The sequence below is a fragment of the Bombina bombina genome, chromosome 6 (assembly GCF_027579735.1).
Source record: "Bombina bombina isolate aBomBom1 chromosome 6, aBomBom1.pri, whole genome shotgun sequence".
In the NCBI taxonomy this organism is placed as follows: domain Eukaryota; kingdom Metazoa; phylum Chordata; class Amphibia; order Anura; family Bombinatoridae; genus Bombina; species Bombina bombina.
Window position 1 is genome coordinate 503084932 of NC_069504.1, and position 26279 is coordinate 503111210.

At 37.9% G+C, this 26279-nt stretch overlaps 1 protein-coding gene across 3 annotated transcripts in view; it reads right to left on the reverse strand.

Moving 5' to 3' along the window:
• The window catches only part of SNX22 (sorting nexin 22), a 173644-nt gene that overhangs the window by 55335 nt on the left and 92030 nt on the right, over nucleotides 1-26279 (reverse strand). For all 3 annotated transcript variants that reach the window (XM_053717382.1, XM_053717380.1, XM_053717381.1), the window contains exons 4-6: nucleotides 25385-25479; nucleotides 23059-23091; nucleotides 2393-2460 (exon numbers count right to left, since the gene is read on the reverse strand). In XM_053717382.1, the coding sequence (XP_053573357.1) occupies nucleotides 2393-2460; nucleotides 23059-23091; nucleotides 25385-25479 (196 nt within the window). The remainder of the gene's footprint in view (nucleotides 1-2392; nucleotides 2461-23058; nucleotides 23092-25384; nucleotides 25480-26279) is intronic.

Here is a 26279-nt window from a genome sequence, read left to right on the forward strand (position 1 = left end):
TTTGCATCAACACTCGTTTAATATGTTTATTTTTTAATAAAATCTGATAGTAAATATAATTTATGAGGTTTTTGAGAGTTAACCAATCATATAAGCAGGCAACATTTATCATCAGTGTATCCAGTCATATAAATTCCTGTGATATTTAGTGGAGCACATCTGCATAATAATCAAAATTATGAGTGAGCTTTAGCTGAAAGGCTGCATTTAATAACTGGAACTGCAGAAGCTGTTAGCACCTGTTTAAGGTGTAGACTGTCCCTTTAAACACTGGGGATTGGCATGAGGAAGTCCTGATTTGCTACACATCAGTCATCTTAAAGTGAATGTAAAGTTTCATCAAGTAGTGTCCGGTTTTTAAAAATACTATTAAAACAGGGGCACTTTCATTGCACCATATCTGTAGAAATACCTCTTCGTCTTGAAAGCCGGATCGCTGATGATGTCTCTTCCCCCGCCCGTCGAAAGCCTCTTCCTATGTCATAAATGACTATTCCGGCCTTTCTCCAATCACAGTGTTGCTTTAGGCAATGCTTTCCCCGTGGGGGGTGCCGGAATCGTCATTGCTGACGTGGGAAGAGGCTTGCGACGGCCTGGCGAATCACTGGAGCGGCTTTCAAGACGAAGAGGTAAGTATTTCTACAAATATGGTGCAATGTAAAGTTTTATCAATGAAAGTGCCCCTGTTTTTAATAGTATTTTTAAACAAACAGGCACTACTTGATGAAACTATACATTCACTTTAAAGTCTTACTTTAGATTAATCTGCAGATATCCTCCTGCACCCTTTATATAGGGTTGCCACCTCCGCCATGTTTTCCTGGACACTTATGAGTTACACATGCTGCAGGGTGTGCAGGAAGGAACATGAATATTTCTCTCACTATTTGTCTGCTATCCAGGGGTGCAATTCATGTTCCTCTCTGCACACCCTGCAGCATGTGTCCAGGAAAACATGGCTGAGGTGGCAACCCTATTTCGATATTGTGCAGCAGTAACAGACAAAAAGTTATTTTAAAATGACTATTGAATCCAATTAGTGAGTCTTTTGTAACTAGTGAAGTCTTTAATGCAGCCCAGATCGTGATGTCATCAGTGGGCAGAGCTTGGCAGCCATTTCAAAGTGACCAGAAACAATAGTCATTTGACAATAACTTTTTTACTGTTCCTGCTGCATGATATTGAAAGGGTGCAGGAGGATATTTGCAGCTTAATCTAAAGTAAGACTTTCAGATAACTAAGGTGTAGACTGTCCCTTTAGCCTGAGACCACAGCTGTGGTGCCAAATACTTATACCAAAACATGTTTAACATAATACCAGATTGTATACATTTGGGAAATCACACAACAATCCTTAATTTACTGACTGGCACCTTGTGACTAATTGTTATCTACATAATGTACAGCAGCCATATTTTACTCAGCTGATCAAAGACAAAATAGTGTAATATTCATAATCATTGCCTCTAACTGTGTGTTAAAGGGATATGAAACCCACAATTTTTCTTTGGTCATTTAGATAAAGAATGTGATTTTAAACAACTTTCTAATTTACTTCTATTATCAATTTTTCTTTGTTCTGTTTTTATCTTTTGTTGAAAAGCAGGGACGTAAAGCTTAGGAGCCGGCCCATTTTAGGAGCACTATATGGCAGCACTACTTCATGCTATGTAGTGCTCCAGATGCCTACCTAGGTATCTCTTCAACACAGAATATCATGGGAACTAAGCAAATTTAATAATAGAAGTAAATTGGAAACTTTTTTTAAAATGGTCTGCTCTGTCTAAATCACAAAATAAGATGTTTCATATCTTTTTAAGCCATTTCAAATGGATTAAACACATAATTAATGTCCTGCAGTTACAGTCTCTGACTAGCTGTATAGTATGGGGTCTATTTATCAAGCTCGCCAGAAACACAAGTTATGAAGCAGGCGTCTAAAGACAGCTGCTCCATAACCTGTCCGCCTGCTCTGAGGCGGCGGACAGACTTCGCCCAAAATCAACCCGATCCAATACGATTGGGTTGATTGACACCCCCTGCTGGCGATTGGCCGTGAATTTGCAGGGGGGAGGGCGTTGCACCAGCAGTTTACAAGAACTGCTGGTGCAATGATAAATGCCGATAGCGGATCATGTCCGTCCGCACAATGATAAATGCCGATAGCGGATCATGTCCGTCCGCACAATGATAAACGGACCCCTATGACTCAATTTACATAGAACAGAACTTGCTGGCTTTGGGTCCAGAAGGGAGAGTTATAGAAAGAGCTTTTATTTTGCAGATCTGGGCAATGAAAAAACAAATGTGATCATGAAAATGCTGGAGAAAGAGAAACCAAATGATTCAAATATATATAAAATAGGCTCTGATATTGGTAATAGGAACTTACTAATGTCTGGTGGAAATATGTAGAGATCTTTGTAATATCCCACAACAGCTTGGTGCATTAGCTGGGAGCTGTAGAAAAAAGATTCGTTAGGAATACCATTGGATTTACATAGCAGATTATGTATTTACTTTGCATACAGTTCTACAGTAATATCTAGAATAGTCTAGTGTGAAAGATTAATGTCCTATTGTTTGTTATTTATTGTAGCTGTAGTAATTTGTCAGTTGTATAGATCTATTTGTGAGCTTTCTTCTCTAATTCACACTAAGAGTCACAGGTTTTCTAGCCTCTCCATTATATTTTGCTATGGATCATATTCACTAAAGATCACACACCCTCCTTTTTGGGCTGAATGAGCTCTAGAGAACAAAGTAGGGAGTCTGTAAAAGGTTGTTAGTGAATCTACACTGCTGATTACTATATCAGAGGCATTATATGCACATTAGCCTATATGCACACTTTATCTTAATAACTTTATAACAAAAACTACATTCCAGAAAATGTAATTACATCAGTGTTGTTCAATTCCAGCTCTCAGGGCAAACTAACAGGTCAGATAATTCAGGATATGTGAGCACGGGCAAATAATTAGCTGATCAGTAAGCATGGGTATTAACCTGCTCTCACCCAAGGTAATCCTGCAAATATGGAATTGAGAAGCACTGTATCAAATAACTGCATTTAGAACAGTACATTTGTAAAAAAAAAAAAAAAGGTAACACAAATAAGAGTACAGTATTAATAATAATAGTAATAAGATATAATAAATATATATTTATGTGTATAGATGCATAGTTTTTTTCTTATGCTATTATACATTGTTGCATTTGCTTGCAACAAGGTTTTGCAGCCACATCTAGCAGACAAAATGACATTTAACAACAATTCCACCACTAGGTGGCAACATATTATTTTGAAAAACATCTATCTGAATGATCACCTAATAACTGTGAAACTACAACAGAATGAGTGTTTGTATTTGGTTGTTTGTTTGTTTTTTGTCGTTTGTTTTTTTACATTAAAAAAAATGCAGATTTTTACTGAGGATACTAAAGTTTTTAATAACTTTTATTGAGGAAAGACACACGCATTGAACATTCAATTTGCCAAACAAGACTCAAAGAATCAGATACAATAGTGAATTACCAGCACATGGGGAAAAGGGGAATAGAGAGTGGAGAACACAATATACCCTCCAGATTTTCTAGCTGAAAGTAAACCATATCTACATATGCCCATACTCCTCTCAGAGAGGCTCAAGGCTTTATTGTAGTTTGAAAGAACAACGTTGGTATCTGGTTTTGCACTTCTACAGGCATTATTTACATATATCTTTGTCACTTAGAAATGCTCCAAACTTTGTGCACAGATATTAATGTATTATATATAAAATTCAAAATAAAATGTTTCATAATGCACAATAAACAAAACAAAAATATAAAAAATTCAGTATACTTTTCTTATTTATTTTGCCTGGTTTTCCTGTAATTTAACATTGAAAACTGCAGCACCATGACAAACATTCTACAATGACCCACACAAAAGCCCACATTTGTCTTTCATGATTCAGACAGAGCCTACTATTTTAAACAACTTTCTAATTTACTTCTATTATCACATTTGCTTTGTTCTCTTTGTATCTTTTGTTGCAAAAAGCTCAGGAGTATGTCTAGAGCACTATATGGCAGCAGTTTTGCAAGAAAGTTGTCCATTTGCAAGAGCACTAGATGGCAGCACTATTTCCTGCCATATAGTGTTCCAGACAGCTACCTAGGTATCTCTTCAACAAAGAATATCATAGGAACAAAGCACAATTAGAAACAATTTGTTTATCCCTTTAATAGACGCTTATGAGGTTGCCTCTCTATAAAGGCAATATCATATTTGAAATTCACTGAACTATGGCCAAAACTTAATGTATGTCTCCCAAAAAGATTACTGGGCACATTCACTTTTAATATTTTAAAAGTATATTTTTCAAAAGTTTTCATTCATAGAGAAAACATATTTTCCAGTTTGTTGAGATTTTCATCTATAAATTGGAGCAACTGATATCACCTTCTATAACAGGATTATAATGGTTCTCATACTGTCAATCGTAAAACCGCTAAGTTATAATGCTTAAAATATTGACAAAAGTTCCAAACCTGGACAGCGATACATAGTTTTCGTTATTGTAAATCGCAATGATTTAAAACACAATGCAAAAGATCTCGGTGGGTAATAAACATGACGGAATGACAAATGGTTAAATCCCAATAGAAATCCCACTTAAAAAGACAAAAAGTACTGTAAATTACAATCACAAAAAATGATTTACAACCCAATATCAACATACTATATAATACTCTGAAGCAGCGGACAGAAATCCACCCGATCGAATACGATCGGGTTGATTGACACCCTGCTATCGGCCGATTGGCTGCGAATCTGCAGGGGGCGGAATTCAGCATTCAGCAGCGTATCATGTCCGCCAGACCCCAACATATATTTCTAACTTTTTGAAAATAACATAATGTGGGAGTCTGTTTACTTGATCTCTATCCTTTGTGTCCCCCATTGCAGTGTAAATGGTTTAATCTATAAAGGCAGAAGAAGTGCCAGTATGTTTATATGTACTGTATAAGTAAATTGTGCACGACCTGCTACGCAGAGGCTGATGAGACTGGGAATACTTGCAAACATGATGAAAAGACCCATTTTATTGTTATCACCTGGTGAGCTTTCACAAGCTAGTAACGTAATACAAAAGTATTCAAACTGTGTGCAAAACGAAAGCCAATGAGGAATTTTGTGAAGCGATATTTTTAATGTTTTACACCTATTATTAGCAACTATGTAAACTCGGTCTAAATGTTTGTAACTGTAAAGTATTCACTTATCTGGTTTGGTAATGTCATCTCAATGGATAGAATGTGAGTTGTTACAAGGGGCTGTAGGTGTTCCAGTGCATTCTGGGGATGTGGTCTGGATTTTCACCTACACCTCGGCCCAGCATTTAGAATTCATAAAAACGATTTAGCCCCTGTCATGTTTCGCTATTTCAAAGGTAATGAGTTGTTTTTTATTATTATTATTATTATTATTATTATTATTACTATTATTATTTTTTTTTTCTTAAACTATTTTTTTTTTTTTGTATATGTTAAAGTGCATGGTTATAAAATAGATGCTGCTCCATTATTTATAATGGAGTGAATCACGACTCGCAGCAGCAATAAGGGGCGTGTGCAAATCTGTTTTATGCCTTTTATTGTATTTTTTTATTCAAAATAAATTTATAAACATAAAGGGCACTTTTCATCAAAAGTAATATTTGCCAGAAAAATATTTGAACGTGGTATTTAATTAAAAAAAATTAAATTAATTGGACACTATTATATTAATGTAAACCTTTACTGCACATCAGTTTTTGCTTTCTTTAAGTCTATGGGGCCGATTTATCAAAGCTTCAACTGTGAATGCGCTGGAAGTCTGCATCAAATTAGACGCCAAGTTGATCCGCCGTAGTTAACACAGCGTCAATGTTGAAATGTTTGACATAATATACGCTCCCGCGAGATCAATCCGATGCAAATCGTTGCTTGTGTTATTCGCGCGTAATACTGATCATCCGCATTCACATTCAACTAAATCCGAGCGTATTACTGATGATCCGCCTTCACATTCGACTCTATTTGACCCTCTCGCCAATCTATCAAACATTCAACATGTATGCTTGCGTCTATTCCGACGCAGCTTACCTATCCTTCAAACTGCCACCTCTGAGGCAGTGAATGCCATAGAAATCAATGGGAGTCTGAAAAGGTTTTGTTCTATGCTGTTTGTCATCGCAGACAGTTAACAATGAACATGCAGAATATTTCTAAATTTGCAATACTTTTATGAAGCTGAGGATATTAATGAACTATCTGAATAATGAAATATAATAAAAATGTTTAATGTTCCTTTAACCTTTTGTGATAAAATATATTAAGATCTGCCCTTATTACTAAATAAAATCAAGAAGGGAGATGTTACCCTACTTATGGGTTATGTTTCATCTCTCTAGAGTTCATTACAAAGCAAGGGGACAAATTATTTATACAGGAATGAAAGAAAGGAACACAGTCCCTGACCTTTTAGACGCAGAAGGGGGCAATTAATAAACCAGCAACAGGCTGCACAAGTAGACGTCAACAAGGACGCATAAGAGTGCCAAAAGTATTTCTTCAATGTAAGTGGCAAGAGTCCATGAGCCAGTGACGTATGGGATATACATTCCTACCAGGAGGGGGCAAAATGTTCCAAACCTCAAAATGCCTATAAATACACCTCCCACCTCACTCATACCTCAGTTTTACAAACTTTGCCTCCTGTGGAGGTGGTGAAGCAAGATGTGCTTGATTTTCTTCTGTGATAGGCGCTTCTAAGCATTTTAAAGCCCAAATTCCTCTCAAAGTACAGAGTTTGTCTGAGGGATGTGAAGGGAGTATTGCCTGATGACACCATGTTTTCACCTATGGGAAATCTATTCTAAGGCTCTCCGTATATCGGTCACAGGGATTCATCTGCTGCCTCCCTTTACAGATCGACATTATACTCCTCTACCATTACCTCTGCTGATATGTTTCAGTACTGGTTTGGCCGTCTGCTATATGTGGATGGGTGTCTTCTGGTAAGTATATATAATTTTTTTAAGACACTCTCAGCTATGTTTGGCACTTTATATTATAAAGTTTTTAATGTATGTTGCATATATTTTCCATGAGTCAGGTCTGTGTATTTCCCTTTGCAGTCTAACAGTTTCAGAATGGAAATTATGTTTATGGGAGATTTTAGGTATTTTTTCTTACCTGGGGTTCCAATTAGTTGTAACTTGGAGTCTGTTTTCCAAAAATGTTGTTGGCTAACTAGGCTTGCGATGACTCAAAATGCTACTATTTATTGCGTCATTTGTCGTGACACGAGTTGCGTAATTTCTTCCGTCTTTATTGACTGTTGCCTCATTTCATTTTGTTAGCTTTGGCGCCAAAAGTTTTTTCCTCTGCATTTGCGTCATCTTTGTTTGCGTCATTCTTGGCACCAAAATTTGTTATATTAAGTCTCTCCCTCTTTTGCTCACTGCTCTCATTTGTTTATAGAGGGCTATGATGTTTGCTTTTGATTTTACTTTTGTATAAGAATTTTATCATAAGCATTTTTTCCAATTCCTGAAACTGCTATTTTGAGGAAATTGGATATTTTGTTTAAATGTTATTTTTTATTTTTTGTTACATTTTGCAAGATGTCTCAAACTGATCCTGCCTCTGATGTTACTATAGGAGCTAAGCTGCCTGAACACAATTCTACCAAACCTAAGTGTGTTTGTTTTAAATTAGCTAATCTTACTTCTTCAGCTCAAATATGTGGCACTTGTTAAGATAAATTATCACATGCTGATAATGTTTCTATAAGTACAAATACATCTAATGTTATTCCTTCACAGTCTAATGTACATGATATTGCTGCAGCCATAGAGAAGGCTATGACTGCTATTCTGCCTTCAAATAAACGTAAAAGGTCTTTCCAAATTTCTCATAAATCTGATGAAATTTGTATTGATCGACAGCATACTGAAGTATCTTCTGTGATGAGGATTTCTCTGGCTCAGAGGATCCTGCTTCAGAGACTAAAATTGACAAATCTACTTTTCTTTTTAAGATTGAATATATTCGTTCTTTATTAAAGGAAGTATTGTTTACTTTGGGTATTGAGGAGTCTAGTCCTCTTGATAACAAAGCTAGCAAACATTTGAATTTTGTTTTTAAAACTTCTGAGGTTACTCCTGAAGTTTTTCCTATTCCAGATGCTATCTCTAATATGATTACTAAGGAATGGTCTAAGCCTGGCACTTCTTTTAACCCTTATTCTAGGTTTAAGAAGCTATATCCTCTACCTGTGGCTAATTTAGAGTTTTGGGAAAAAGTCCCTAAGGTTGATGGGGCTATTTCCACTCTTACCAAATGTACTACTATTCCTATGGAAGATAGTACTTCCTTTAAGGAACCTTTAGATAGGAATATTGAATCTTATCTTAGAAGAGCATGTTTACATACTGGCTATATTCTTAGACCTGCTATTTCTATGGCTGATGTTGCTGGTGCTTTAACTTTTTGGTTGGACAGTTTAGCACAGCAGTTATCAGATCCTGAATTGTCTAGCATTGTTCTTTTACTTCAACATGCTAAGCCGGACAGATAGCTCATTGTGTTAATGCACTGTTACAGTAAAATGAGTACCATTAATTTGGGAAATAATAATACCTGTTGACAGTGCCGCAAGTCGATTAAGTTCGAGGTTGTGCGCTATACAAGTATCCAATTATTATTTCATTTGTGATGCTATATTTGATGTCATTAAGATTGATTTTTAAATCTATGTCTTTAGCTATTCTTACTAGAAGAGCTTTATGGCTTAAATCTTGGAATGCAGACATGGTGTCTAAATCTAGATTAATATATCTATCGTTTCAGGGTAATAATTTATTTGGTTCTCAATTGGATTCTATTATCTCCACTATCACTGGGGGAAAGGGAGTTTTTCTGCCCCAAGATAAGAAATCTAAGGGTAAGTTTAAAGCTCCCAATCGTTTTCGTTCCTAACATCAGAATAGAGAACAAAAGACCTTTCCTTCCCCTAAGGCCTCTGGTTCTAATTGAAGACCATCTCCAAATTGGAATAAATCCAAGCCTTATAAGAAACCAAATCCAGCCCCTAAGACTGCATGAAGGTGCGACCCTCAAACCAGTTCAACTGGTGGGGGCAGATTGAAATTATTTCAAGACATTTGGACAGATTCTGTTCAAAATCAGTGGATTCAGGATATTGTTTCTCAAGGGTATCGAATAGGTTTCAGAATAAGACCTCCCATGGAAAGATTATTTCTTTCTCATGTTCCAACAAACCCTGTGAAGGCTCAGGATTTTCACATGTGTGTTTCAGACCTAGATCTTTCAGGGGTGATTGCTCCAGTTCCTCAGCAGGAACAGGGTTTGGGTTTTTATTCAAATCTGTTCATTGTCCCAAAGAAAGAAGATTTGTTCAGACCAATTCTGGATCTGAAAATTTTAAATCATTTTGTAAGAGTCCCAACTTTCAAGATGGTGACTATAAGGACTATTCTGCCTTTTGTTCAGCAAGGTCATTTCATGTCCACAATAGACTTACAGGATGCTTATCTTCACATTCCGATTCATCCAGACCACTATCGTTTTCTGAGATTCTCTTTTCTAGACAAGCATTTCCAATTTGTCGCTCTTCCGTTTGGCCTAGCAACAGCTCCAAGAATCTTCTAGAAGATTCTCAGTGCCCTTCTATCTGTAATCAGAGAGCAGGGTATTGTGGTGTTTCCTTATTTGGACTATATCTTGGTACTAGCTCAATCTTTTCATTTAGCAGAATCTCACATGAAACAACTAGTGTGGTTTCTTCAAAGGCATGGTTGAAGGATCAATTTACAAAATAGTTTCTTGATTCCTCAGACAAGGGTCACCTTATTAGGTTTCCAGATATATTCAGGGTCCATGACTCTTTCTCTGACAGACAACAGATGAATGAAGTTGGTTTTAGCTTGTCTAAACCTTCAGTCTCTATCATTTCCTTCAGTGGCTATGTGCATGGAAGTTTTAGGTCTCATGACTGCAGCATCGGACACGATCCCCTTCGTGTTCGTTTTCATATGAGGCCTCTACAGCTTTGCATGCTGCACCAATGGTGCAGGGATTATACTCAGATATCACAACTGATAAACTTAAATCCCAACACTCAACTCTCTCTGACTTGGTGGTTAGACCATCACCTTTTTGTTCAAGGGGCCTCTTTTGTTCATCCTTCCTGGACTGTGATCTCAACAGATGCAAGTCTTACAGGTTGGGGAACAGTCTGGGGGTCTCTGACAGCACAAGGGGTTTGGAATCCTCAAGAGTCGAGGTTACTAATCAATATTTTAGAACTCGGTGCTATTTTCAAAACTCTTCAGACATGGCCTTTATTAAAGAGAGAACTTTACATTAGTTTTCAAAAGACAATATCACAACAGTGGCATATGTCAATCATCAAGGAGGGACTCGCAGTCCTTCAGCAATGAAAGAAGTATCTCAGATACTTTCTTGGGCGGATTCCAACTCTTGTCAAATTTCTGCGATTCATATCAAGTGTTGACAATTGGGAAGCGGATTATCTCAGCTGTCAGACTTTACATCCAGGGGAGTGGTATCTCCATCCAGATGTGTTTTTTTCATCTTGTACAGATGTGGGGTCTTCCAGAAATAGATCTGATGGCCTCACGTCTAAACAAGAAGCTTCCCAGATACCTTTCCAGGTCCAAGGATCCTCAGGCAGGGATGGTGGATGCTTTAGCAGTTCCTTGGTTTTACCAACCTGCTTACATTTTTCCGCCTCTGGTTCTTCTTCCAAGGGTGAGCTGCAAGATCATAATGGAACAATCTTATGTGTTCCTGATAGCACCAGCATGGGCTCACAGGATCTCAAATCTCTAAAATTGAAGGCATGGAAATTGAACGCTTAGTGCTTAGTCATAGAGGTTTCTCTGACTCAGTGATTAGCACTATGATATAGGCTTGTATGTCTGTTTTTAAGGAAGATTTAACATCGGGTTTGAAAAACCTATATTTCATGGTGTTACACTCATGATTATTCTTGGCATTCTTTCAGAATTTCTAGGATATTACAAGTTCTTCAGGATGGTTTGGATAAAGGGTTGTCTGCAAATACTTTGAAAGGTCTTATTTCATAGAAAGATTGCTAAGCTTCCTGATATTCACTGTTTTGTTTAGGCTTTGACTCGTATCAAACCTGTTATTAAATCTATTTCTCGTCCTTGGAGTCTGAATTTGGTATTGAAGATTTTACAGGCTTCTCCTTTTGAGCCTATGCATTCTCTGTATATTAAATTACTTTCTTGGAAAGTGTTATTTTTTTGGCTATCTCTTCTGCTAGAAGAGTTTCTGAATTGTCTGCTCTCTCTTGTGAGTCTCATTATCTGATTTTCCATCAAGATAAAGCTGTTTTGCAGACTTCGTTTCAATTTTTGCCTAAAGTTGTGAATTCTAACAACATTAATAGGAAAATTGTTGTTCCTTCCTTGTGTCTTAATCCTAAGAATACTCTTGAAAGTTCTTTACATTCTTTGGATGTGGTAAGAACTTTGAAATATTATGTTGAAGCTTCTAAAGATTTCAGAAAGACTTCTAGTCTATTTGTTATTTTTTCTGGTTCCAGGAAAGGCCAGAAAGCCTCTGCCATTTCTCTGGCATCTTGGTTGAAATTTTTGATTCATAAAGCTTATTTGGAGGCGGGGCAGTCTCCGCCTCAGCGAATTACAGCTCATTCTACTAGATCAGTTGCCACTTCTTGGGCTTTCAAGAATGAAGCTTCAGTTGATCAAATTCGCAAAGCAGCAACTTGGTCTTCTATGCATACATTTAGTAAATTTTACCATTTTGATGTGTTTGCTTCTTCTGTAGCAGCCTTCGGTAGAAAGGTTCTTCAGGCAGCTGTATCAGTTTGATTCTAGTGCCTTTGATTTGAGTTTTTTTAAATTTTTAAGAAAACAATTATTTTTTTGGATTTAATTTCTCAGTGGATAAAGCTGTTTTTTTTTTTTATCCCTCCCTCTCTAGCTAGTGACTCGTGGACTTCCACATCTTTGGTATTATATCCCATCAGGGATAGGCACAGACAAAGGCTGTGGCAGACATTTTCCAAATTACAGACCTTAGTGAAGGAGACCAAGGTACATTTTAAATTAAAAACAGTATTTTATAGTGCTTGGTGTTAATATACTGATGCAGATACCACTGATCCTATAACCAGCCCTCCTCTGGCTATACCCATGTGCCAGTGTCACTACTGTGTCATTATATAGCGCTGGGTGTTATTATACTGATGCAGATACCATTGACCCTATAACCATCCCTTCTCTGGCTATACGCATGTGCCAGTGTCACTACTGTGTCATTATATAGCGCTGGGTGTTATTATACTGATGCAGATACCACTGACCCTATAACCAACCCTTGTCTGGCTATACGCATGTGCCAGTGTCACTACTGTGTCATTATATAGCGCTGGGTGTTATTATACTGATGCAGATACCACTGACCCTATAACCAACCCTTGTCTGGCTATACGCATGTGCCAGTGTCACTACTGTGTCATTATACTGATGCAGATACCACTGACCCTATAATCAACCCTTGTCTGGCTATATGCATGTGCCAGTGTCACTACTGTGTCTTTGTATATAGCTGGGTGTTATTATACAGATGCAGATACACATCCAGTATTTCACTCAGGCTTTAGTTATTCCATAACTTATCACCCAATATCCCTAGCAGTCTCTTGACAAGCCACTAAATTTATTCACACTACATATTTTTTTTTATTCCTATTATTCAATCAAAACATATACTAAGGTTGTGGCGGACACTGCAAGGGCTAGTCACGGACACCAGTGTCCGTCTACGGACACCTTGCCTATCCCTGTATCCCATACATCACTAGCTCATGGACTCTTGCCACTTACATGAAAGAAAACATAAATTTATGTAAGAACTTACCTGATAAATTCATTTCTTTCATAGTGGCAAGAGTCCATGAGACCCACCCTATTTTTTTGCGGTTATGATTTTTTGTATAAAGCAAATTCTTTTTCCAGTTCTCTCTTTTGTATGCTTTTAACTCCTTTTTGCACACCTCACTACTTGGCTATACATTAAACTGAGGTATGAGTGAGGTGGGAGGTGTATTTATAGGAATTTTGAGGTTTGGGAAACTGTGCCCCCTCCTGGTAGGAATGTATATCCCATACATCACTAGCTTGTGGACTCTTGCCACTATGAAATAAATTAATTTATCAGGTAAGTTCTTACATAAATTGAAATAAAGAATTGGTCTATATCCTTTGAGTGAATGGAATGAACTCCTTTCACTAGTAGATGCTGTCAAACATATAGGGATAAAAGAGAACAAATTAGATATTACATAATATATTTAGATTACCAAAGAGTATAACTTCATTTGTTAATACATTTTTTTGCGTCATGTTTAACGCATGGAACAATTACTCCATAGTTGAAAGAACTCTCATAACATTTCTGCTCCTTCTTGCACGCAATACTCCAACTTCTAATAAGCACCAAATAAGTCAATTATCAACCATATTTTATTGGGAAATGCATAATCACATGATGAATTAAATAAACAAATCAAAAGTTAACATACAGTACATACTGGTGGAATTGGTGTCACAGTAGAGGTTACTGTTAGAGACAACAAAAAAGGGATTATAACATTCATCGACGCACGTACCGCATATCTGGGATAAATATGACGCAGGGAATATGTATAAGGTGATATAGTGACCTTCAACAACGCAAAAAACAGTGTTATAAGGATATCAAATCAATTGTCAAAAATTGTATGTGACATTTTTTAGATTGTGTATTATAATTGCTAGGACATACAATGGCTGTTGCTTTCACATCATCAACAATTGGTTGTCACATGAAAATAACCAAAAAAGATCAGACAATTTAATAATCAGAAAATACATAATTAGTCAACATTTGTAAGAGTATTATAATCAAATAAAATCTGCAAATGATGTTTGATTCAATATAACCTTAAAGGGACATGAAACCCAAAAAATTTCTTTCATGATTCAGATAGAGAATACAATTTTAAACAACTTTCTAATTTACTTCTATTATCATATTTTCTTCATTCTCTTGACATCATTTGTTGAAGGAGCAGCAATGCACTACTGGTTTCTAACTAAACACATGGGTGAGTCAATGACAATCAGTAAATATATGCAGCCACCAATCAGCAGCTAGAACCTAGGTTCTTTGCTGCTCCTGAGCGCTTTCCTAGATAAACCTTTCAGCAAATGATAACAAGAGAAGGAAGCAAATTAAATAATAGAAGTATGTTGGAAAGTTGTTTAAAAATGTATTCTCTATCTGAATCAAGAAAAATGTTGGGTTTCGTGTCCCTTTAAGCAGAAAGGCATAGTCTACATAAAGTTAAACTGGCATGATTCAGATAAAGCAGCAATTATAATCACCTCTATAATGTTTTCCGATTATCATTGTTTGATTCCTTCTCTTGAACTGTTTTAGAATTTAAAGGTTTAATCTAAAAGGCCAGCTCATGATTTTAAAGGGACACTAAACCCAATATTTTTCTTTCATGATTCAGGTAGAGAAAACAATTTTAAACAACATTCCAATTTACTTCTATTATCTAATTTGCTTCATTCTTTAGATATCTTTGTTGAAGAAATAGCAATGCACATGGGTGAGCCAATCACACGAGGCATCTATGTGCAGCCACCAATCAGCAGCCACTGAGCCTATCTTTATATGCTATTCAGGAAAGGATATCAAGAGAATGAAGCAAATTAGATAACAGAAGTAAATTAGAAATGTGTTTAAAATTGCATGTACTTTCTAAATCATGAAAGAAAAAAATTTGGATTCTATGTCCCTTTAACACCTGTGTAGTATTGGTCTTGAAACCTCCAATCAGGAAACAATACACTGGTGTAGCACAAAAACTGGGCCAGCACTTGAAATTGCATAATTTGTGAATGAAAATAAATTAAAAGATGAATGACATATAAATATGTTTGCAAAAAATATCAGAAATAAAACATATATCTCAAGTACCTATCTCAAGTACGCACACAAGTATGTGCGTACTTGAGATAGGTACATATTTAAGCATTACAAATCATATCAAATTGAGTATAAACAGTAAGATAGAAGCTTTTTGCAAAAAAATAATAATATATACACATACATTTCTATGATATTTATTGTTTGTTCAGGTATAAATAGAGCTATTTCAAGGACATTAATAGATGGGGGAAAAAAAGATGTGTGTGTTCATGGACAGGAATGAAATGGTATAAATAAAGTTGAAAGAAGACGACAAAACTATCTTCATTTGATGGACATTCAGGGTAGATCATTTGATAGATGAGTATATCCATGACATCAATTACTCTTATTTATCAACAGTCCAATGCTAATCGCGCTGTATTTGATGCACGTGTATTTGACAGACGTGTTGATAAATAAGGCCGTAGATTGTAGATTCGCAGCAGCGATGTCTGTCGAGCGTATTGACTCCAGCAAATGCGCCAAGATTGACGCTTTGATAAATCGACCCCTATGTCTTATTGTTTTCTCACAATTTTGTATTATTACATTAAAAATGTAACTGTGACCATTTAAAGTCTGACAAAACTAAGGTAGCCATGTCATTTAGCAGTAACTTCAGCAATTAGTTCCCTTGTTTTATAAAAGAGCCAGGACCAACACAAAGCACTAAACTCAAAGCCAGAACTATGCAAAATTCACCAGATTAATTAAGTTGTTGGTCACTTACATATTATTAAACTTTTTTCACATATTACTAAATTCCTTGAGTACCACAAAAAGCTGGCAAGACAATGATACTAAAACTGAGACACCTTACTATTTGTAAAAAAAACTTTATATGTATCAGTCTGACTTTTAAAATCTCTAAATCATTTGAAGAACATTTACTTATGTTTTAGTAATTGACTAATCTTACCTCCCAGTATTGCCCGGAAGCTTTCCAGGATAGGGAGGTGACTGCTACTAATAGCCAACCTATGTTTGGAGGGCAGAGGTGCAGCAGAGTTGGGCGCCATAGGCAGAGCCAGGGTAGTCCCTGGAAACTGGGGCATTTGCCCTGATGCAGGAGGGACATTGAAGAGACCTATTAACCCGTGACAGTCCTGAAAGATCCAGGGAGGTTGAGAGGAACGCACAGAAAATAAATGTTCAGATCATGATAATTCAGCAGAAAAACACATGGCAACGGACCTGAATACAGGGGTTAGCATCCTAATCTATAAATAACACCTTAATACTCTCATAGACCCCCTCCAACCTATTCTCACATGAAGCCTAATCAGCACTAACCTTGTGTACATCTAAATAAGTCTATTTCTGGAGCCAACCCTCATAATATAGACCAGACAAAAAAACAACAACTCCATGCCCTTTATTTATTCCAGTAAATCCAAAGTTCCATTTATTCAGTTTCTAGACAAAACCAAGTTAACTGCTAAAAAAGAAAATTTATGCTTACCTGATAAAATTATTTCTTTTTTGACACGATGAGTCCACGGATCATCTTAATTACTAATGGGATATTCACCTCCTGGTCAGCAGGAGGAGTCAAAGAGCACCACAGCAGAGCTGTTAAATAGCTCCTCCCTTCCCTCCCACTCCAGTCATTCGACCAAAGTTAGGAAGAGAAAGGAAAAGCCAAGGTGCAGAGGTGTCTGAAGTTTACAATAACCCACAACCTGTCTAAAAGAACAATGCGGGCCGTGGACTCATCGTGTCAAAAAAGAAATACATTTATCAGGCAAGCATAAATTTTCTTTTCTTTTTTAAGACACAATGAGTCCCCGGATCATCTTAATTACTAATGGGATTTAATACCCAAGCTAGAGTACACAGATGATACGGGAGGGACAAGACAGGTAACCTAAATGGAAGGCACCACTGCTTGAAGAACCTTTCTCCCAAAAGTGGCCTCAGCCGAAATAAAAGTATCAAATTTGAAGAACTTTGAAAAAGTGTGAAGAGAGGACCAAGTTGCAGCCTTGTAAATCTGTTCCACAGAAGCTTCATTTGTGAATGCCCATGAGGAAGCAATAGCCCTCGTGGAATGAGTCATAACTCTCTCTGGAGGCTGCTGTCCAGCAGTCTCATATGCAAAACGTATGATACTCATCAGTCAAAAAGAAAGAGAAGTAGCCGTAGCCTTCTGTCCCTTACGTTTTCCTGAGAAAACTTTAAAGTACGGATCATGTCCAAATTGTACATAGTCGTTCCATCTGAGAAGAAGGATTAGGACACAAGGAAGGAACAAGAATCTCCTGATTAATGTTTCGATCAGAAACAACCTTAGAAAGAAATCCTAATTTAGTACGTAAAACTACCTTATCTGAATGGAAAATAAGGTAAAGAGACTTATACTGCAATGTCGAGAGCTCTGACACTCTACGAGCAGAAGAAATAGCAACAAGAAATAAAACTTTCAAAGATAACAACTTAATATCTAAGGAATGCATAGGCTCAAACGGAGCCCCTAGAAGAACTTTGAGAACTAAATTCAGACTCCGAGGAGGAGTAACTGGTTTGAACACAGGCCTGATCCTGACCAAGGCCTGACAAAATGATTGTACATCTGGAACAATGATTGTACATCTGGAACACAAAAGCCAGACGTTTGTGAAACAAAATAAATAAGGCAGAGATTTGACCCTTTAGGGAACTAGATGATAAGCCTTTCACCAAACCTTCTTGGAGAAAAGACAAAATTCTAGGAATCCTAACTCTACTCCATGAGTAGCCCTTGGATTCACACCAATAGAGATATTTATGCCATATCTTATGGTAAATCTTCCTAGTTACAGGCTTACAAGCCTGAATCATAGTCTCTATGACCAAGTCAGAAAAACCTCTCTTGGATAGAAGTAAGAATTCATCTCCAAGCAGTCAGCTTTCTAAGAAATTAGATTTGGGTGAAGGAAGGACCCTTGAATTAGAAGGTCCTTCCTCAACGTAAGTATCCAAGGTGGCAGAGATGACAAGTCCACCAGATCTGCATACCAAATCCTGCGAGAATCAGACTGAAGAAAATTTCTGGAAGAAAAGACTGCCTGCTCTGGAAGTCTGCCTCCCAGTTGTCCACCCCTGGAATGTGGATCGCCGACAGGCAACAAGAATGGGCCCCCACCCACTGAAGTATCTTGGTTACCTCTGTCATCGCTAAGGAACTCCTCGTTCCTCTCTGATGATTGATGTCAGCCACTGAAATTATGTTGTCCGACTGGAACCTGATAAACTGGGCTGAAACTGAGGCCAGGCTAGAAGAGCATGGAAGATCACTCTCAGCTCCAGGATGTTTATAGGAAGAACAGACTCTGACTGAGTCCACACACCCTGAGCCTTTAGGGAACCCCAGACAGCTCCCCACCCTAGAAGGTTGGCGTCTGTTGACACAATCACCCCAGATGGTCTGCGAAAGCAGGTTCCCTGGGAAAGATGATCCAGAGACAACCACCATTGAAAAGAATCCCTTGTCTCCTGCTCCATTAGTATTCGAGGAGACAAATCCGCATAATCTCCGTTCCATTTGCCTGAGCATGCTTAACTGCAGAGACCTGAGGTGAAACCGAGCAAACGGGAAGATGTCCATTGCCGCCGCCATCAGCCCGATTACCTCCATGCATGGAGCCATTGATGGCCGAGGAGTGGACTGAAGGAATCGACAAGTATCGATAAGCTTTGATTTCCTGACTTCCGTCAGAAAAATCTACATTGATAGGGAATCTATTATAGTTCACAAGAAAGTTACCCTTGTATTTGAGACTAAGGAACTCTCTTCCAAATATACCTTCCACCCGTGAGATTGCAGGAAGGATAACACCAAGTCCGTGTGGAATCTTGCTTGTTCTAATGATGGCGTCTGGACTAGGATGTCATCCAGATAGGGCGCCACTGCAATGTCCCTTAACCGAAGCACCGCCATTAATGATCCCAGAACCTTTGTGTCTTTTTTTAAAATACTGGGAGCTGTGGCAAGACCGAAGGGAAGAGCCACAAACTTGTAATGTTTGTCCAGAAAGGAAAAACCTTAGAAACTCAGGATGATTCTTGTGAATGGTGACGTGCAGGTACGCGTCCTTTAAATTCACTGTTGTCATAAATTGACCCTCTTGGATCAGAGGAAGAATGGAATTAATAGTTTCCATCTTGAAGGACGGTACTCTGAAAAAATTTGTTTAGACTCTTGAGATCTAAAATTGGTCTGAAGGTTCCCTATTCTTTGTGAACCATGAAGAGATTGGAGTAAAAACCATGACCCTGTTCCTGTATTGGAACTGGAAAAATCACTCCCAGGTTGGGAAGGTCTCTTACGCAGCATAAGAACGTCTCTCTTTTTGTCTGATCTGCAGATAATCTTGAAAGTAGAAACCTGCCTCTGGGAGGAAAACTATTGAACTCTAGTTTGTATCCCTGGGACACTATTTCTATTGCCCAGGGATCCTGAACATCTCTAACCCAAGCCTGAGCGAAGAAGGAAGTCTGCCCCCTACAAGATCCGGTCCCAGATCGGGGGCATGCCCTTCATGTTGTCTTTGATTCGACAGCAGGCTTTTTGGATTGTTTTTCTTTTATTCCAAGATTGATTGGGTCTCCATGCAGGTGAAGTCTGTTCCTGATTGGAGGCAGTATAGGAAGAATTTACCTTGAAATTTCAAAAGGAACGAAAATTGCTCTGTCGTCCTTATGTTTGTTTCTCTTATATTGAATGAGAAGATGACCCTTACCGTGATATCGGAGATAATCTCCGGCAGGCCAGGTCCAAACAAGGTCTTCCCCTTGTAAGGAATCGTCAAAAGATTATACTAAGATGAGGCATCCGCAGACCAAGACCTTTCCGTAAAGCTCTGCGGCCATATGGCAAAGCCTGAAATCTCAGCTCCCAGCCTAAAAACCTGAAGGGGAGCATCTGAAATAAAGGAGTTGGTTAGCTGAATCGCCTTTATCCTATCCTGGAATTCCTCGAGAGGAGTGTCTGTCCGAATATGATCAGACAACGCATCAACCAGTACGCCGCCGCACTGGTAAGAGAGCTCTATTTGGAGAAAAAGGGGGAACCCCCTATCCAATCATTGTAGCCCTATTTGGTACAAACAAAGCTTCTACCATGAAGGGCACGTCAAAATGTTTATATAGCTTACTGGAGTTATTAGGATTGACCAAAGTCCAGGGTATCCTTAAAGGGACAGTATACTGTAAAATAGTTTTTCCCTTAATGTGTTTACAATTGCTTTTTTTACCAACTGCAGAGTAAAAAATGTATGAAAATTAGCTTTTTAAGGTTTATTTCTGTATATTAAAGCTCTGATTTTGTGTTTTGAAGCCACAACCTAATAAAATGGGTTGAGCTTGTAGGTATAATCAGATCTCATTACTGTATCACATTGTGCACATATACCTGCTTCTTTATCTTATATCTGTCCTTAAAACAATCACCAATACTTTGAGAGAACAATGGAAACTCAACATTTTATTACCTTATCTCTGCTTTATCACACTGGGAGTGTAATTTCTTCTGCTGGCTGTGTTTACAAAGCTTATCTATAGCTGGTACGCGCGGCCACAAACTTTCAGAATAGGTGGGGATACCACATGCTAAATTAACATTTTCAAATGCCAATATAAGGGTAAAGGAGCTACTTGTAAACAATTTAATACACTCCAGCAGGTAAAGTGGATCATTGGGAACAAATTAAAGGGGAGAAAATATTTGAGTAAACTGTCCCTTTAAGTAGCAAATGGAGGTGTACAAGCTTTTACAACCTCAGTACTAAACAAAGGAATTACCCAGACAGAGTCTGAGATTTCCTCCTTATATACTACCAAAGTATTTTCCTCTACAGACCTCATGGAATAGCTACTACAGTATCAGCAAAATTAACTGATTAAATACATTTTCTCAATTGTTTTCCCTACAGCATGAGAAAAACAAACAATGCAACAGATATTGCTTCAATGATATTAGGAGGAGATGTCTTACAAAGTAACTCCCTGTGGAGTTGATGAGGAAGCGCAGGGAACTGCATGTGTGGGCTATCAAAAAATCTTTTTTTTTTTAAATATCCCTATAGAAAAATCTCTCACAACATAAAGAATAGAGAAAGGGATTGGTGGTACCACATTTGTTTTCAAATAATGAGACACTATGTAGGGTCTCTAGGACCAATCTGACTCACATATAGGTGATAAACAAATAAAAAACTGACACAGAAAAAACTTTACTGTCTCTTTAATTTTTAAAGTGTAACTTTTTTATGCACTTTACTGTGTCTCTAACTTTTAAAGTGTAACCCTTATTATTTATCACTGCGAGGTACTTGGGCTCTAGTGTAAACATGTCTGATTCAGTACACGATATTGCAACCCCTTCTACGTCTCAGCAAACCTAGCTGAGGTGCCTGCCAGCCCTTCAGCTCCGCAAAAATTCCGGACTCATTGCTATAGTACTGTCCGATACTAAGAACAAACACCTAGATTTCTCCACTGTTCCTTCCGATAACGGAAGTTTTAGCAAACTGGTGCGCAACAACATTGGCGCCACACAAAAACACCGCCCATCGTGGGCATTACCAAACACCATCTCCCGGTCGCCATTAATATTTTACAAATGAAAGCGCCGGGAGACCAACAACAGACCGCTCCAGCCTCAAACCGCGTGTCTGTCAGTCCCAGACACACAGTACAAACGTGGAACCACCTCACACTGAGCCCGCAACACTAGCCTGTATCAACATGCAATGTACTGGGCAGCTGCCAGTCCCAGACATACAGCATAATTGTGGAACCACCCCACATTGAGCCTGCAGCACTAGCCCACATCAACACGCAATGTATTGGGTAGCTGTTAGTCCTAGACTCTCACATTGAGCCCTCCATTGAGCTTGCAGTAATAGCTTATTTCAATATGCAATGTCCCGGTCGGGTATTAATAAACCGCTGGGAGGAGAGCAAATGTATCACATACAGCCCCAATGCCTGCGTCCAACTGTCCAAGGTGTCCCCTAAAACGTCTAGGAGAATTAACGCCCAAATTTAATGAGGTATAAATAAAAAATAAAGTGTCTAACCTTTTTCTGAGTTTACTTCCACTCCCCAGAAAGAAAGTCAGCACTTACCTCATTTTCTGCCTGACAGCAAGGCAGTTCCAGGTTTAAGAGGTCCTCTCCCTCCCATGGACCTGTAATATAACGAAAGTCCTGAGTAAATATCCCTCAGGTTTTCTTGGTAAGGGCAGCATTCAATATATGGGAGGCGCAGTGAGAATTGAGTCCCACAAGTTCCCATTGCTCTAAAGCCACCAAAGCTCTACTGAAGAGACATATGTGGACTACGGCTACACCCTAGAACAAAGCATCACAATCTTGCACTACTTTAAAAATAATAAACTCTTGATTGAAGAATCTAATCTAACACCTCACTTTGCCACTTCCTATCACTAACGTAGGCAAAGAGAATGACTGGAGTGGGAGGGAAGGGAGGAGATATTTAACAGTTCTGCTGTGGTGCTCTTTGCCTCCTCCTGCTGACCAGGAGGTGAATATCCCATTGGTAATTAAGATGATCCGTGGACTCATCGTGTCTTAAAAAAGAAACAGAGATATCGCTATGATTTAAGAAGCCCCTGCCAGCCATATTTTTTCTCAGTCCTTATGAACCTACTATTTAACATATGTTTCCTTATTTAAAACATGTATATCATTCTGATGGTTAGTGAATTAGGGGTGTGCTGCAGTTTTTTTAAGTGACCAAATGAGAACAACTTTCAACTTTGCAGAAATTCTATCATAATGATTTATAAAAATTACTTAATATTGTTTGATCATAGCTGGAACAATAAATCAGATTTTGTTAGCCTGCATGGTTCTAGCCCTCTCTGTTTATGTGCCACGTTTTTCTTCATTGCTAACTGCCACTAAACATTTCACACAGGAGGAAAAGATGACCACTTTATAATATGAAATCTACCTGATATCATCGGGTGCGATATCTGACAGGGACCTGGAAAAGAACAAAGAAACATATTTTATTCTGTATGGATAAGAAGGCTTTAGAAGCAGGTGAAACACCTTTACTGCATGACGGATACAGTCAGCACTAATACAGCCATACTAATAACTGGTATAATTAGTAGAATTGATTGTTTAAATGGAGGTGATATGACTCAGTTATTATTGACCTTAAATCACTGTCATTCATACTGTTGCCTAGAAACAAATGTTGCAGCCTTAGTAGCTTGTTTTTCTGTGTATTACCTACAGTGCTCATGAAATACCGGACAGTTAGCAACATTATTATCATCTGAGGTAAACAAGGCAGCTTTATTTATTAGTCATGTGGGTTATTTATCAAAGGATGGGGTACTGTACTCACTGAATACCCAGGTTATCTGAGGTGAGGTAAATTGCAATATGTCCCTAATTTTTATTTTTTTACCGTTTTAAAGGAACATGAAACCCACATTTTTTCTTTCATGATTCAGACAGAGAATACAATTTTAAACAACATTCCAATGTACTTCTATAATCTAATTTGCTTCATTCTTTAGATATCCTTTGTCGAATAAATAGCAATGCTCATGGGTAAGCTAATCACATCAGGCATCTATGTGCTGCCACCAATCAGCAGCTACTGAGCTTATCTAGATATGCTTTTCAACAAAGGATATCAAGAGAATAAAGCAAATTAGATCATTGAAGTAAATTGGAAAGTTAAGCACAGTGTCCCAGATGCTATAAGGAAATGTAATGTAGCCATGATACTGGCACTTCCACTCGTAGCCCAACACTCTTTTGACAGGTTGAGAAGAGCCTATTTAATAATGATAAAGGGCCACCTTAGCCACACAATTGAGATAGAAATAGAAAGCACAAAAGCAGTACGTGTAGGATCAGCACAAACACACACGTACAAACACACATACAGACACACACACAAGCAAACCAATGCACGCACAAACACATGCATGCCAACACAAATATGCACAAACACACAGATGCACGCACACATGCATATATAAACACGTACACACACACACAAACACAGATGTACACACACACACAAAAACATGCGTGCACGCGCACACACAAACACATCCAAACACACACATGCACACACAAACACATGCATGCAAATACACACAAACACATTTACGCAAACACGCATGCACACCCACGTACATGCACTCACAAATGCACACATACACAAACCAGCACATACTCACAAACACACACACAGGTAAACACATGCATGTACACACCCACACAAACACGCATGCGCACACACAAACACATGCACGCAAACACATGTGTATATATACACATACAAAAAACAGCAATCACACATACATGCACACACAGGCATGTACAAGCACATGCTCACACCACACACGCACATACATGTACGCTTACACACAAACACATGTACACAAGTACACATGCATACCCACACACGTTCAGTGTCTCCAGGTGGTAGGAAGAAGTGTATAGAAAATGTAATAAACAGTGGAATGCCACACCAGGCCTCAGATATCATATATACACTTGTTCATAAAAACACAATTAAATAGCATAGCATTTATCAGCCTTATGTGACTGTTTCACCAGGCATATACAAATAATATAAAAACTCATTTTTTATAACATAATAATGAGAACATATAGAGTTTATATACAGTATAATAAATAATATGACTTGTAAGTGCAGTATATACCACTATTTTATGATGATGGAAGGAGGTGTATAAACCTTTGAGATTAGCTGGATAACTCTGATCTCTGGAGTCTCTGCAGCCTGATCCCCTCAGCATATAAGCACATCATTTGTAAGGCAATATAGGCACAGAAGTAGCAATGTATATAAATACTGGATGCAAACACTAAGCATAGAAAACACAGGCATTTAACCTTTTAACGCCGTTATGCCGTTCTATTTCGTCATAATTACACTGGGCTTTAAAGCCGTTATGACGGAATAGAACGTCATAGCCAACGGCTGTCCTGAAGCCTACTGTGCTTCTCAGATTTGATCACGGTCTGGAGGGCGTTCCTAGGGTTATATGGACGCCCCCCAGACCCGATCCAATAATTGAAATCTCGCAATCGTTTGCACGATTGCGTGGTTTCAATTTGTCTACACTGGAACAGTTCTTCCGATGTAGACACTCTAACCCCGTCAGGAAAGGGTTAATTATATTGTAACTACCAACAGCAAAAAATAATGCCAAATCAATGTTGCTCATGAATGACCTATTTTTATGTCCATTTTGTTTACTGTTGAAGTAAAATATACTCACTCTAAGCTGCAGTTTTTGCTACTTTGATGGAAATGTTTGAGTTTTAGAAAATCCAGGAGCTCCTTAGGAACATCTTGGTTGTAAATCAGCACTCCCTGTAACATAGCAAAGGTTAACTCATTATTTGCTGTACCAAAGCCAAATTAAACCTCTTGCACAAGATAACATACTTTCTCCTCTCAGGCTGAGTTTACATAGTCGTTGTCAATAAATTATCAGTGGCCCATTAAGTTTTCCCTTTTTAATGCTTAAAACACCATTAAACACTAAATACATTTCATGCACCCCAAGCCCTTATTATGGATGCCGCCATTTTGGAACTTAGGTTACACTGCAGGTATCTGAAGGAGAGATGCTGCACATGTGCAAACACAACAACGCAACTTTCAACATGGCGGCACCCATGACTACAGGGAAATACTATACTTATAAAATGTGCTCAGTGTTTAATGTCCCTCGGCAATTTACACATTATTAGCTCCTATTAAAATCAATAGGAACCTATAAACGATCATTTGCACTGTGTTTACACGGCACAAATTATCGTGTTACCCCTGAAAAACTTTGCTCAAAGTGTAACTTTGTCTAACAAGGAGATGTTAAGGCATAAAGATTCTGCAAAATAGTGTCAACACATTTTTATAAAAAAAATATTTCAAACATTGTGTCAAAGGAATAATAATTATTTACCTTTTAATTTCTAAGTGCTAAATATAGCCATTATGTGTATACTGAGCATGTTTGATCTATTATTATTATTATTATTATTTTAACTTGTAATATTTTCATTTTTTTTTAAGTTTTCTCATTCATTGAAAAAAAAAATAATACTGTTTTCTGATATGGTGAGATTTTCATCTGAAATCAAGAAAAACAATGCAGGAAATGGCCACAA